General features: G+C 34.9%; 1 protein-coding gene across 2 annotated transcripts in view; it reads right to left on the bottom strand.

The window, feature by feature from the left end:
* The window catches only part of CDK17 (cyclin dependent kinase 17), a 72,672-nt gene that overhangs the window by 27,638 nt on the left and 31,260 nt on the right, over positions 1–13,774 (bottom strand). For both annotated transcript variants that reach the window (XM_084878485.1, XM_084878486.1), the window contains 4 exons: positions 12,710–12,856; positions 8,882–9,046; positions 5,914–6,047; positions 3,903–4,028 (listed from right to left, as the gene is read on the bottom strand). In XM_084878485.1, the coding sequence (XP_084734611.1) occupies positions 3,903–4,028; positions 5,914–6,047; positions 8,882–9,046; positions 12,710–12,827 (543 nt within the window). In that variant the 5' untranslated portion in view covers positions 12,828–12,856. The remainder of the gene's footprint in view (positions 1–3,902; positions 4,029–5,913; positions 6,048–8,881; positions 9,047–12,709; positions 12,857–13,774) is intronic.

A 13,774-nucleotide genomic window follows, 5' to 3' on the forward strand; every position in this document is an offset into this window, starting at 1 on the left:
AAAGAAATAATGGCTTTTTTCCTTATCAAGTAGGAGAAGAGACTGCTTAGAGGGAGAAGGGAAGTTACCCAGAGAAAGACAGGTAGTAGGGTAGCCACACAGTACTTTTAAGGTTGACAATCATTTATAATAAAAGCATAATATGCTAATTAGACCAGAGGTCCTTCAGTCCTTCGGACATCCTTCCAGACAAAGCCAGGGCTGCGAGGAAAGCCCGGGTCCTGAGTGCCTGCCCGTGGCCAGAGGGAAGTCCGGTCCCGGGTGCCTGGGAAGCTGGTGCCAGCAGCTATGGGAAGGAAGGCCTATTCTTGCATGAATTTCGTGCATCGGGCCTCCAGTAAATTTATAAAAGAACCAATAAGCCTTATTTATGTCTTTCTCCAACAGAAAAGAATTCTGTGACTTGTTTCTTAATTCCTACCCAAAGGATTTATGTTATTTTTACTAGTCTACTTATTATACATTGCTAATATTGAAGTTTTATACTTTTAGAAAGACAAAACAAATTTTATATTTTATCTTGAAAAAATACTTTTTAGATAAAGTGTATATTATCCATAGAAACATAAGCTCTAACACATGTGAAGAATATTTTTCTTTTTCCATATCCTTTCTATTCCTCTCTAACTGGCTCCTTCATATTATACATAAACTTAGGTTATTAAAAAATAAATTTCTAATATATTTCAAAAGAAACCACATTTTTCTAAGTTAGGTGAATAATGAAAGGGATGCATTAATAGAAATCAAAACACAGCTGGCATGATTATTATGAAATCTGTAAGCCATGTCAGATAAAAAACCAAGATAGGTGGGTAGGAACACCCAATCACAATAAAACTAAAGTCACTTGTAACATTCATTAGAGGGCACCGTTTTCCTTAATGTCATGTAGTCTGAAAAAGACAGCTTTAAAAATTACATGGTGATGAATTATACTTTTAGTCCCAATCTGAACATTTAATAACTTCAAAATGTATTCTAAGTACCAATCTTGGATAAAAATTGATAGCCAGCGAAAACCAGTTTGGCTCAGTGGATAGAATGTCGGCCTACGGACTGAAAGGTACCGGTTCAATTCCGGTCAAAGGCATGCACCTTGGTTGTGGGCACATCCCCAGTGGGGGGTGTGCAAGAGGCAGCTGATTGATGACTCTCTCTCGTCGATGTTGCTAACTCTTTATCCCTCTCTCTTCCTCTCTGTGTAAAATCAATAAAATATATTATTAAAAAAAATTGATAGCCAAAGAACACTTTTAACCAATAATAAAATGACAAAGTTGTTTACACATCGATTGGTTACTTCCTACATGAGCTCCAATGGACTAAAATGGATCCAGCCTATGTTTTCAAGCCCTATTTTTTAATATTAATCCACATTTACCCTTCATATCAGTTATAATGATACCTACATTTATACTAATGGTGGGTTTGTTTTTTAATCCTCACTAGAGGACATGTTTAGAGAGAGGAAAGGAAAAAAGGGAGAGGGAAAGAGAGAGAAACATCAATGTGAGAAACTTGAATTGATTGCCTTCTGTACCCTCCCCGACTGGGGATCAAACCTGCCTTTACCGGGAATCAAACTGGCATCCTTTAGGTAAATGAAATGATGCTCAACCAACTGAGGCACTATGGCCAGGCTATACCACTGGGGTTTTTTTTTAATACGTGAAGTTTCCTCTGCTTAGAATACTCTTCTACCAATTGTCAACCTGACAAATTCCTACCCATCCTTCTAGAGCCACTATCTCCTCTGTAAGCCCATGATGTACAAAGACATTTTATTTGCTATATTTTGTTGTCTCATAGCACTTTATTATTACTTTTTAAATTTATTTTTATTGATTTCAGAAAGGAAGACAAGGGGAGAGGAATACAGAAACATCAATGATGAGAGAGAATCAGTGATTGGCTGCTTCCTGCATACCCCCTACTGGGGATCGAGCAACGTGGGCATGTGCCTTTGACCAAAATTGGACCTGGGACCCTTCAGTCTGCAGGCCGGCACTCTGTCTACTGAGCCAAACCAGTTAGGGCTCTCACAGCACTTTATATGTAACTCTTCTATAGGACTACAGCCATGCAAAAGAAATCCACATATATGCAATCACCTGAATTTATGTCAAACATGACACTTCCTGAAATTTCAATAAACAGTATTGGGTCAATTGCTACAATCTAGAAGATATTTGTTAAGTCATATAACTAACAAAGTCCTTTATACAGAATGCATAAAAAATTCCCAAAATCAGTAAGAAAAAGGCAAAAAAAAAAACAAAAAAAAAAAACAATAGAAAGTAGACAATAGACCTGAGCAGTTAATTCACGAGAGAATATCAAAATGCTTAATAAACATCAAAAAACATTATAAAGCATTCAACTAGCTGTATACCTGAAACTAATAAAAAGAAAAATCAACCCCCCTCCCAGAAATCTAATTAAAAGAAAAATTATTTTAAAGTATTCAGCTTAGTTTATGGGAAATTGAAAAATAAAACCACAAGGTAACTCTCATCAGAAAGTCAAAAAATGTTTAAAAACGAACCATATCAAAAATAGACAAGGAGAACAACTAGAACTATCAAGTACTGAAAGTATAAACTGACAGCCAAAGAACACATTGGAAACTGTTTTGACAGTATCTAGGCAAGGTGAACATATGCACATAATGTTATCCAACAATTGCACTCCTAGATATACACCCAAAGAAATGCTTACATGTGTTAACCAAAACTCAAGTATAGAAAGGGTGATAGATGCTCTGTTTGGTAAGCCCAAAACTAAAACAACCCAAATGTAAGTGCCCATCAACAGAGTGAATAAAGTATAATATATTCACACAATAGAATAACATATGACAATAAGAACAAATGAACTATAATTATATGCAACAACCTAGATAAAACATAAGCATACACTGAGCCAAAGAAGTCAACCACAAAAAGAATATATTTTGTATAATATGTGTAAAAATCTTGTATAAATACACGTTTATATATTTGAATTAAATATGGTTTAATAATTTATATATTTTTAATTAAAGTTCAAGTCTAAATAAGAATAATCAGAAAAGGAATATCAAAAGCATTTTTAAAATAAGAACAGGCATACAAATGAGGATTTCCAGATATTAAAATATACTATAAATACAATATAATCAAAACAGTAGAAAACATAAGGGCAAAGTTAATCTTTAGCATTACAAGGGAGGGATAATGGCTAAAGTTGAGGAAATGGATCTCAAAATTAAACACAGAGGTGGCAGGAGGGGGTTTCTGGATTTCTGAAATTTTATTAATCTGGGTACTGGTTATATAGGTATTTTAACTCAGCAAAAATGCATTGAGCTATACAATTATGGTTTATGCACTTTTCTGTATATCTAATACATACCCATATATATAAAAGCCTAAGCGACTATTATGACCAATCAGACAACGGCACTGAACACAAGGAGGCAACACTCAACACAAGAGCTGCCCCCTGGTGGTCAGTGTGCTCCTCCCCCCACACCCCTAGCTGCCAGCCAACCTCCAATTGTCCCTCACCCAGGCCAGCCAGTCTCGATGGGTCCCAATTGGCTGGGAGGGACCCCACCTGTGCATGAATTTGTGCACCGGGCCTCTAGTCAATATATATTTATATATCTAATACATATTCGGTACATCTGGCAGATGTAAATAAAATTTACCAAAAATAAAATAGAACAGAGCTTAAATCCTATTCTAATATGCATCTTTAAACCCTTAAGAATGGAAAACAATAAAATCCAGAAGGAAATGTAATAAAATTTAGCTATTCAAAAACTAAATATAAGAATTAGTACAAAATGTTTACACCCCCAAAAAATCAAACAAAGCACATCTAATGGTGTAGGTTATAGGAGACTAAAAACTTACTAAGGAAGCTCTACGAGATCTTCGGCTCATTGGTTGGTCAAATGGTGGACTGTTTATCTGAAACTTCTCAAGATATCCATCAGGTATTCTGATATCTGCGGGCAGTGATAACCGTTTATTTAAATCCTAAAAAAAAAAAAAGTTTTTGTAGTAAGTACAAACAGAAAATATAAGGGCATTTGGCTTTTGAATTCATGGGCTATAATATATTATTTCTTAGTGATATGTAACTGTGAAGTATAGTTACAAAGTTATCTATCTGTATTGATTATATATAATATAATATACTGAATGCAAGCATATTTATTATAAGCAAAAGTGAACAATATAGTTTTATAGAAATGGTACTCTGTAACCCAGCTACTTCTGAACTCTTTTCAAAATGGAATTTACTTTGACATTCTTATATCATATAGTAGGAATAGGTAAAGAGTACCACAAAATGTGATTGGTTTAAATGAACTAACCAAGTAGATAATGTATGACTTTATATACAACACAGATACAACTGAAAGTTTTATTATTGCTTATATCAATGGACAGAAATAAGCAAATGGCGTTTCTATTTTGTTTAAATATAGAATATGAACTGGAAAAAAGGCGAAAGGAAATCCTGCTTATATTATCACACCAACTAACATAAATCCTACAAAAATAAATCCTATTATTCATAATAGTAACAAAACCATGAAACAAAATTTAAATGTACAGAGACTTTATAAATATTTAAGATATGTGACTTAAGTTTAGAAATATACTATGTTTTCAAGTGATAAGATTAAATAATGAAGATAATGGCTCTCTATATTAGTTTCATATTTTACATCACCCTGAACAAATCATAGTAACATTATTCTTGGTACAAAATATTTAAAATTTATCTAGAAGAATAAAAAGAAATATGCAAAAACATTCTAAAATAAATCAGAGAATGTGTATGTGAGGTGGGGAAATACTGAGAAAAGAAGTCTTTCAAGATACAAAATACACAATAAAAACAACATAATCAACACTGTCACCTTTAAGAAAAAAGTATAGATAGCTCACTGGAAGAATGAGAAAGTCTAATAAATAAAACTTAAAGATATATAACAAAGAAAATCACATATCTATATGGTATGTATAATCAGGAATACTATTTTTATTATTATTGTGACATAAATTATACAATGACATGAACAGTTATCAAGTTAACCTCAAGAGATAAAAATGTTAATTTATCATTTAGGCAACTGATACCGTTTTCCTTAACAAAAAATCAGAAGCAATCTTTATCAATGAAAATGCAATCAAAAGATACCCTAATCATCATTATCTCCACTCAACAGCACTGAAAAAAGTTAACAATACTCATTTTAAAACATGCCTAGATTTTTTTAGAGAAAACTATTTAATCTACAGTATTCTGAAGTGGTAACATTCATAATCAACTTCTGTCTTCAAGCTTATACATAGATTCACAAAGAAAAGGAAATGAGCTCTTCATTCTTCCATGTGGAGAAATAACTTATATGTGCTACAGAGATTAGTTAAGTATAATGAACCATAGAGGACACAATACTCACATTTATAATGTAAGGCAAGAAAGAATTGATGCTTATTTTATGTATGTATACCTTTTGAAATTTGAAATATTTATAAAAATATAAAGTATACAGATGAATCTCAAAACGTAATTATAATAATATTTTCCAAATAGAGTATTTTACTCATGTATCATTCTGATTTCCAGAACTTCCAAAAATTCACATTTCCCTCACAGAGAACCTACACAGTGTTTTGAAAAGTGCTAAATATAATTAATGCATGTTTGCTTTGGGATAGTAGATAATTAGAAAAAAAGAAATACAAAACTACTCTTCACTAATGCAGAGGAACAATTTTTTTTCAAGTTTCATTTGCCTTCATGAAAATTTTCAAATAGGCATTTAAACGGTTTGATATATACATGTATATTTACACACACACACACCCACACACACACACATTTATATATAGTTATTAATGTTACCTCCATTGAGATCCGTCTATGTATACGATTTCTAAGACAAACACCTGTAGGTGATTGGACTTCATCAGATGAGGTCCCAGAAGCTTGGTCACTCTCACCATCTGATCCCATTTTTAGATTTTCATGAACAATATCTGTATTAGAACATGAAACATTTACTTTGCGAGAGGTATTATTACATAATTTATTACTATTATAGCAAGAGGTAGATAGCCAATGCATAAAGAATCATAGCATAAAAAGTCGTGTACATTCTGGGTGCCGTGGTGTGCAGTCAATAGATTGAAACATAAATGTCTTAAAATACTAGTAAGCAATCCTTTTATACTCTCAGATTATGAAAAATTAGGGAAAAATTAACATTCAAGATATTACCAAGGTTGAATAATAAAATTAGAGATTGGAAATAACAATGAGAATTATTGAAGTAAGTTTTCTCACTTTTCAAACCTGGGAACTGAGACCTTGAAAGATTAAATGACACAACTTATAGGCAAGAACAGAAACATGGTCTTCTGCTATTATTTAGTTTAGTATTCTTTCCATTAAAACAATGGCCCATTGGCTCCACAGCCAAATGACTTAGTTCTTTATAGTTACTCTTCAAAACTATGCTCATGTGTCATCACTCTGTGAAGTTTTTTTCTACTCTCAAAGACAGATGACTGCTATGCTCACAATGTACCTACTGCACTGAACAGCATTTTATGGTTCATGTAATTTTACACCAAATTGTGGATAAGATCCTTGAGGGCAGGATTGGCTTATTCACTTTTGTATTCCAGGAATTTAAGAATGTGCCGGGTACTTAGAAGGTGCTCAACAAATTCCAATGAATTAAATAATAACTAAAAATCAAGAAATAGACTAGATAACTGCGACTTTTTTTTTTTTTTTTTTACAAATGAAATGTTTTTTGCCAAACAAAAATTAGTATTTTATAATAAATTTGAACTTTTAAAAACAATATTTGCTCATAAAAATATGAGAACTGCTTAACAAAAATTAAACGCAGGGATCTCATCCAGTCTTAGAATTCATACATTTTATATTTTGCATTACATTCTTGAGAAAATGTATTCACACTAAAAAAAAACAGTTGCAAATGGCAATGGTTTTTTAAATAGATCGACATTTAAGAATACACTTCAAGCACAGAGATCTCTGGAAAAATTTTATACTGAGATCTGAACAAAAAATTAAGATGGCAGCAAAAGTCAATGTACTTGAGACTGATTCTTGATCTTATATCTAACATCTCAGGCAACTAGTCTTCAAAATATGAAAAACCTCAAGAAAATTTTTAATAAGAATAATACTTTAAAATGTATAGCTTAGTTTGTAAGAATGTATGCATAATATCCAGGAGCAAAAACAGAGAACTGAAAACCCAAAGTTGCTATGCACAAATTGACTTGTCACTTTCTTAAGAGGGGCTGCTGATCTTGGTTAAGAAGGTGCTTGGGCTTACACGCTGGAATAAAAGATGAAGCCGTGGTATCCAAGCTGCAAACGAGAGCTTCCTGCAGAAAGGCACAATACTCACAAAGTGCTGCATCTCCAGTAAAGGACAGTCTTAAAAAACAAATCTGTTCTACTGCACAAAGACTACAAAGGGGCATATTAATTTCAAACTATAAATAAATACTTGAGTATTCCGTGACTCAACAAAAAAACTCATGTCATTAACAAACAATTACAGTCCCAACATGAATACTGGTTGATATTTTCATTTCCGAAACCATGCAGGCTTATATAAAAATTCCACTCATTTGTCATTGGTGTGAGCAACTTCTTTGTTGAATCAGGTAATAGTTTTTAAGTATTAGACGAATATTTATTTCTCAAATTGCTCAAGCTTTGTGCAATTCACAATGTAAAAGCTACAGACAGAAGGCATTTTTAAAATGTAATCTGCATTACTAACATTGTCAACATCACTTTCCTTTTTTAAAATGTTTATTAATTTAAAGGGGAGCGAGGGGAAAGGGACAGAGAAAGAGAGAGGAGAAAGGGTGGAAGGAAGGGGTGGAGAGAGAGGGAGAGAGGGGGAGAGAAAAAACAAGGGGAGAAAGAGGGAAGGAAGGAGAAAGTAAACATCAACCTATTGATCATCTCTCTATGCACCCATTGGTTGATTCTTATATACGCCCACAACCTTGATGTATCAGGACAACACTCTAACTAACTGAATTAACTACCTGTCCAGGATTCAACATCACTTTGTTTAGACCAAGGGTCAGCAAACATGATTGTTTTGTATGGCCTTTAAACTAAAAATTAAAAATCATTTTTGCATCTTTAGAGGGCTATTTTAAAAAGAAGAAGAATATGCAACAGAGACCATACGTTGTGCACCTAAAAAATGTACTATTTGGCCCTTGCCAGAAAAAGTATGCCAATTCTTGGTCTAGACAATTAACAAAACAATAAATCAATTCCTGATCTAAAGTGTTTTCCTATTTCTGTGGGGTAGGTACTCCCTCCATGCCAATGTCAAGTTACCAACATGACATCATTTAACATGTATTTGGGAAGACATACGTATGTAAAACATTACATAATATTTTGACTATACAGATACAATAGAAATAAATAACCCCCAAAACACTGGTAATAGTAAAGTATAATCAAGTAATTAGGAAATAATCATTTAAGTATTCATTCCCATTGTTTTCAACCTAGCTTACCTAATTGCAAGTTTGTATAACTTAAATTTTGCATACACCTCTCAAGGGTGCTGTTTTCTTCACGGTGGACAGATTTTCAAATGTCACTGCCTCTCTAGAACCTTCCATCTTTCTGCTCTCTCTTATTCTCAACTTGATTTTTATCTTACAAATCAGATAATGCAAGACACATCAGATAATAAAGGCTGGCTGACTTCCCTATACTTAAAACCTACCAGCTATGTAACGACCTACCGTCAGAAAGTTACAAAAAAAAACTAAACAAATAATTCAATTACCTAATCTGCTTCCATTTCTGGGCATTGCCATGAAGGAGCCAAGACTTCCTCCAATAACACTATGTGGTCTCCGCAATGGGGGCTTCTTGAAGGACCCTGTGTACTGGTGTAGGAAGGAATGCATGCTGTGAGAGGTTGGAGGCCTGCCATTCTTCACAATAGGCTCTGTGGTTCACAGCATCCAAAAAGCATCCCATTAACAGCCCAAGGTCCAGGATCACATGAAAAGAATTCAGAAAGCAAAACAGAAAACAAAAGTTATAATAGAGATCATTACATTAACTTAGGCTATCAATACAAAGTATTAGAATTAAAATAATTTATATGAAAAAATACTTGCAGAAAAACTGATTTGAAATTGGCTTAGTATTGATCTATTTCTTATATAGTCGAAATTAGTTAGCAATCACCACACTACTATAACCTATAGATTTTTGATCCATTTGCTTATTTTAATATTTCTCAAAACTATTTCCACACTATCCCTATATTTACTGTTTGCCTATTGCATGCTGTAGAAGATGAAAAAACATGGACTTGGCAAGAAGGAACTTATATCCCTATATGCTAAACATTCATAAAAGTATGTCTGTTTAGTTAATAAAACAGAAATACTTAAGTACAGCTCAATGCAGAGGTTCTGAAATTTATTACCCCAAATTTGGGATTTTTTAATATAGTTTTTAAAAATCACAGACATATAAACAAGCAGAAACATTTTTAAATGCTTAAAAGTTATTTAGTTAAAAATATGGGAAATCCTGTTTTGTAATGTTTACAGGGAATCTCATGACTCCTTCCCCCCACCAAAATGAGTTCTGATACAGGTTAAGGACATGATGAAGTCTTCTGCGACACACCATTAGTCTTTCATATTAGAATTGTGTTTTTACTGACACAGTCAAGGAATTTTAAAAGGAAATGGGCTTCTCTGAATATCTTTTCTTCTAAAATGAAGCCAGCTCTTCTTTTGTAGCTCATAATCTGGAATAAGGGGTTTGAAGGGATTTCCCTACCTGTAAAGGATATCAGATAACCAAGAACAAGTTGGCAGGAGGGGGGTCTGGGATCCATAGAACAAACCAAGGTACAGGCATAGGAAAAATGAACCGATAAGGCCACCTGGTCTGCCCCTCTACTGATAACGGCTACCTAAAAGTAGAGAGGGAGGATGAGGCAGAAGGGTACTTGAGACTCACACAAGGCCCAAATCATCTAATCTGGGTAGAATACCAGACTGGAGGCAAAGAAAGTACCCAACTAGTTATAGAGAAAATCTATCCAAAATGTCCCATAGATTCTACATTCCTTGGCAGTAGCTGGGCTGATGAAGAATTTAAGGATCCAGCTGGTGTGGCTCAATTGTTGAGTATTGACCCATGAACCAATAAATAACTGGTTCCATTTCTGGGTTGCAGAGGCTCAATCCCCAGTAGGAGGTGTGCAGGAGACAGCTCTCTCATCAATGTTTTTATCTCTCTATCCCTCTCCCCCCTTCCTCTAAAATTAATAAAAACATTTTTTAAAAAGAACTTTGGGATCTTCACATAAGCCTAGTAAGGGTATCAATGATTTAATAATGAATGAGAAGAGGTATTTAATATAAATGCATACATTAGTTGCAAAAACTGTGGATACAGGCTAGAGTACCTAAGAAAACTAACTCTTTCTGGGTTTTAAGATTTCAGATGTGGAGTAATAAAATATACTACTATAAATATCCTGCCAACAAACATTTGTTTCAAATGCTCTGTAAAGCTGTCCTGGGGAACATGCTTTATAGTCCTAGTGAAATAGCTAAAAAAAAAAAAAAATGGAGATCATAAATGCATTCAATTATTCAGGGGATATTTATTGTGTACCTACCATGTGATAAGCAATATTACAAGCCCTGCACATCAAGAAGTAAACAAAACAAGATGATACTCTTTGAAACTATGAAATTTAATGGAGGTAAAGACAGGTAAGAAACTAATGAATAAGAAAAATATGAGATACTAATATGCAATATGCAAAATATTAAAATAAAGATATGCAACAGAGATATAAATGCAAGAAACAGCCAGTCATGGGAACATGGGTGAGTGCTGGGTTATTCTGGAATTAGAAGCAGTTATGGTAACTTTGAAGCAGATAGTAATATATCTGATTCATGTTTTTAAAACATCACTCTGAGGAATGAGGGCTAGTGGGAGGTAAAAAGGCAGAAATGAACATAAAGAGATAGTATGAATGTAATCTCTGGCAATGGAATAGCTTCTTTATCCTGATAACAGTGGTAGCTATATAAAACTACCCATGTGATAAAATGACATAGAACTAGGTATACTCATACTTTATTCTGATGCTAATTTCCTGGTTCGCTAATCGTATCTAATAAAGAGGGAATATGCAAATTTACCATAACTACAAAACAAAGATGGTGGTGCCCACAGCCAATAAGAAGGGAATATGCAAATTGAGGTCACCCCATAACAAAAGATGTCAGCGGCCAGGTCAGGACGCTTGCGTTGTCGCCATGTTGATGACGCAGGCGTTCCACCCTGCCCTACCTGTGGAGGACCTGTGGCCTGCATGCAGGTGTGGAGGCGCGAAGTGGCCAATGGGCAGGGTGGGACACCTGCCCACCTGCCCAGAGCGTGCTGCCCAAGATGACGAAGCCAGGTGCCCTGCTCCGGGCTGGTGGGCAGCGTGTGGAGTGGTCAGTGGGTGGGGTGTGACGTCTAACTTTGTCACCTTGGGCAGCACACTCCAGGCTGGTGGGCAGCAAATGCAGGTGCAAATGGGCACAAGCAGGGGGTGGGGTTGGCTAGCCAATCTTGCGCCCTCTCCCCCCTGCCAGCCCGCCCCTAACTGGACTCTCCAACCCCGATCAAGAGTGGGCTGCCGGCCAAATGCCCCCTCCTGATCAGCTCCCCAACCCCAATCAGGGACAGGGCCCACTGGCCAATGGCCCATGGCCCCTTCCCCCAGCTGGCTCAGCCCTGATCAGGTCCTGATCAGGACAGACCAGCCAACGAACCTCCCTCCATCTCCTCCTTCCTACTAGCCAAGCCCTGATTCCCCTCCATTGAGGCTGGGCCGGCTGGACCCCACCTGTGCACAAATTCGTGCAGTGAGCCTCTAGTATAAAATAAGAAGACAGTAAGATTTGCTTATGTAATGAACTTTGTCTTCTTCCTATTTGTTGTTGTTATTAATTTCAGACAGGAAGGGAGAGGGAGAGAGATATATAAACATCAATGATGAGAGAAAATCATTCATCGGCTGCCTCCTGCACACCCCCTACTAGGGGATCAAGCCCTCAACCTGGGCATATGCCCTTGACCAGAATCAAACGCAGGACCTTTCAGTCTGTAAGCTGACGCTCTATCCACTGAGCCAAACCGGCTAGGGCTGAACTTTGTGTTCTAATAGTCAACATGCATATATAAAGTTATAAACTATAATGAAGCCTCAAACAGTAATTTCACATACTATGTACTTTTAAGCTGTTTTAACAGGTTACAAGAAAACAAAGATACTTAAACTTTAATTTAAAAATAGTTACTTAACTAGGATTATATTATACAAGGTATTCTTACGTAAGAACAAATAAAAATGGAAAGATAAACGGGACAGAATTCATCAGGGTTAGAGACCAGGTACAGTAGTACTTGGAGTAAGACAGGAACATTCCAATAAGCAAGCAAGTTGTGTAGACTTGTTTCTTAAGAATTAGGGACCCATAGGGAAAAATAAACAAAAGGAAGCTATCAGGAAAGTAAATTACATTCTATTTATAAATCAAAAGTGTAAAACATTCTTCTCTCCCCGCCAAATATTTACCATTATCCTTGCTGCTATTTTCTTCAATAGTCATTTGTTCGGCCAATTCAGACAATGATTCATCAATAGTCTGGCTTCCTCGAAGTGTGAGGGATAACCTTCTCTTAAATTTTTTCATCCTATCGATTGAATGTGACTTGAAATATACTGAAAGAAGAGAATGAACACAAAATTAAAGCCATGAATACTTTACAGCTCAAGAAAAATGTTATCCTACATTTATTAATAATTTTCAAAACAGAAATAATAAAACATTTCAACTTCTGCCAAGTATCATAAAATTCAACCACTTCCTTAAAAAAAAAAAAAAAAATCCCCTCACTCCAATTAATGTTATATTTATATAGAATCATTAGAAGAGCAGGAATTCTACAAACTAGAATTTGAGATTCTAGTATCATAATTATTTTTAGGATAGAAAATTTTCCTAAAACATGTTTTTAAAAAACCAATATAGTAAAAATATCAACACTATTTTGATGCACAGGTTCTACCATTATAAATAATAACCATCATATTAGAATCAGTCAATGATACCTTTAGATAGGAGGAGGTAAAGGGGGTATAAGAGAGAATAATAATGATGTTCGACACTTTGTGAAAACAGGAATTTTCACTTAGCCAAGATATTGGGGATTTGTTTTGTGGGGGATTTTGTTTGTTTGTTTTTTGCTTTGATTGGTTACCAGTAATCTCTTTCTGTTATCATAATAATGCCAAAAGATATCAAATGCCTACTGCACACTTTCTTATTTCTTAGCTTGTGTAGTCTTCCTAACTCTAAAGAGCAGACTATACCATTTCATTTTCACAAATAAACACATAAGCTCAAAATAGTTCCCTGACTGAAGTAAAACAATTAATGATAGAACTGAGATTTACAACTAGAATTAACATTTACTGTTTTCCTCCACATTTTAACATCTTTGAAATCAGGATGTATCTATTAATGGGATGTCAAAATATAATTGACAGCTTTCTTCTTCTTTTCTTTTCACCCACAGGATTTTTTATTTGTCATCAGTAAATGACTGAATTTAAGCAGAGTATTGGACTGGATACTCA

This window comes from Pipistrellus hanaki, assembly GCF_964339955.1.
Source record: "Pipistrellus hanaki genome assembly, chromosome: 3".
In the NCBI taxonomy this organism is placed as follows: domain Eukaryota; kingdom Metazoa; phylum Chordata; class Mammalia; order Chiroptera; family Vespertilionidae; genus Pipistrellus; species Pipistrellus hanaki.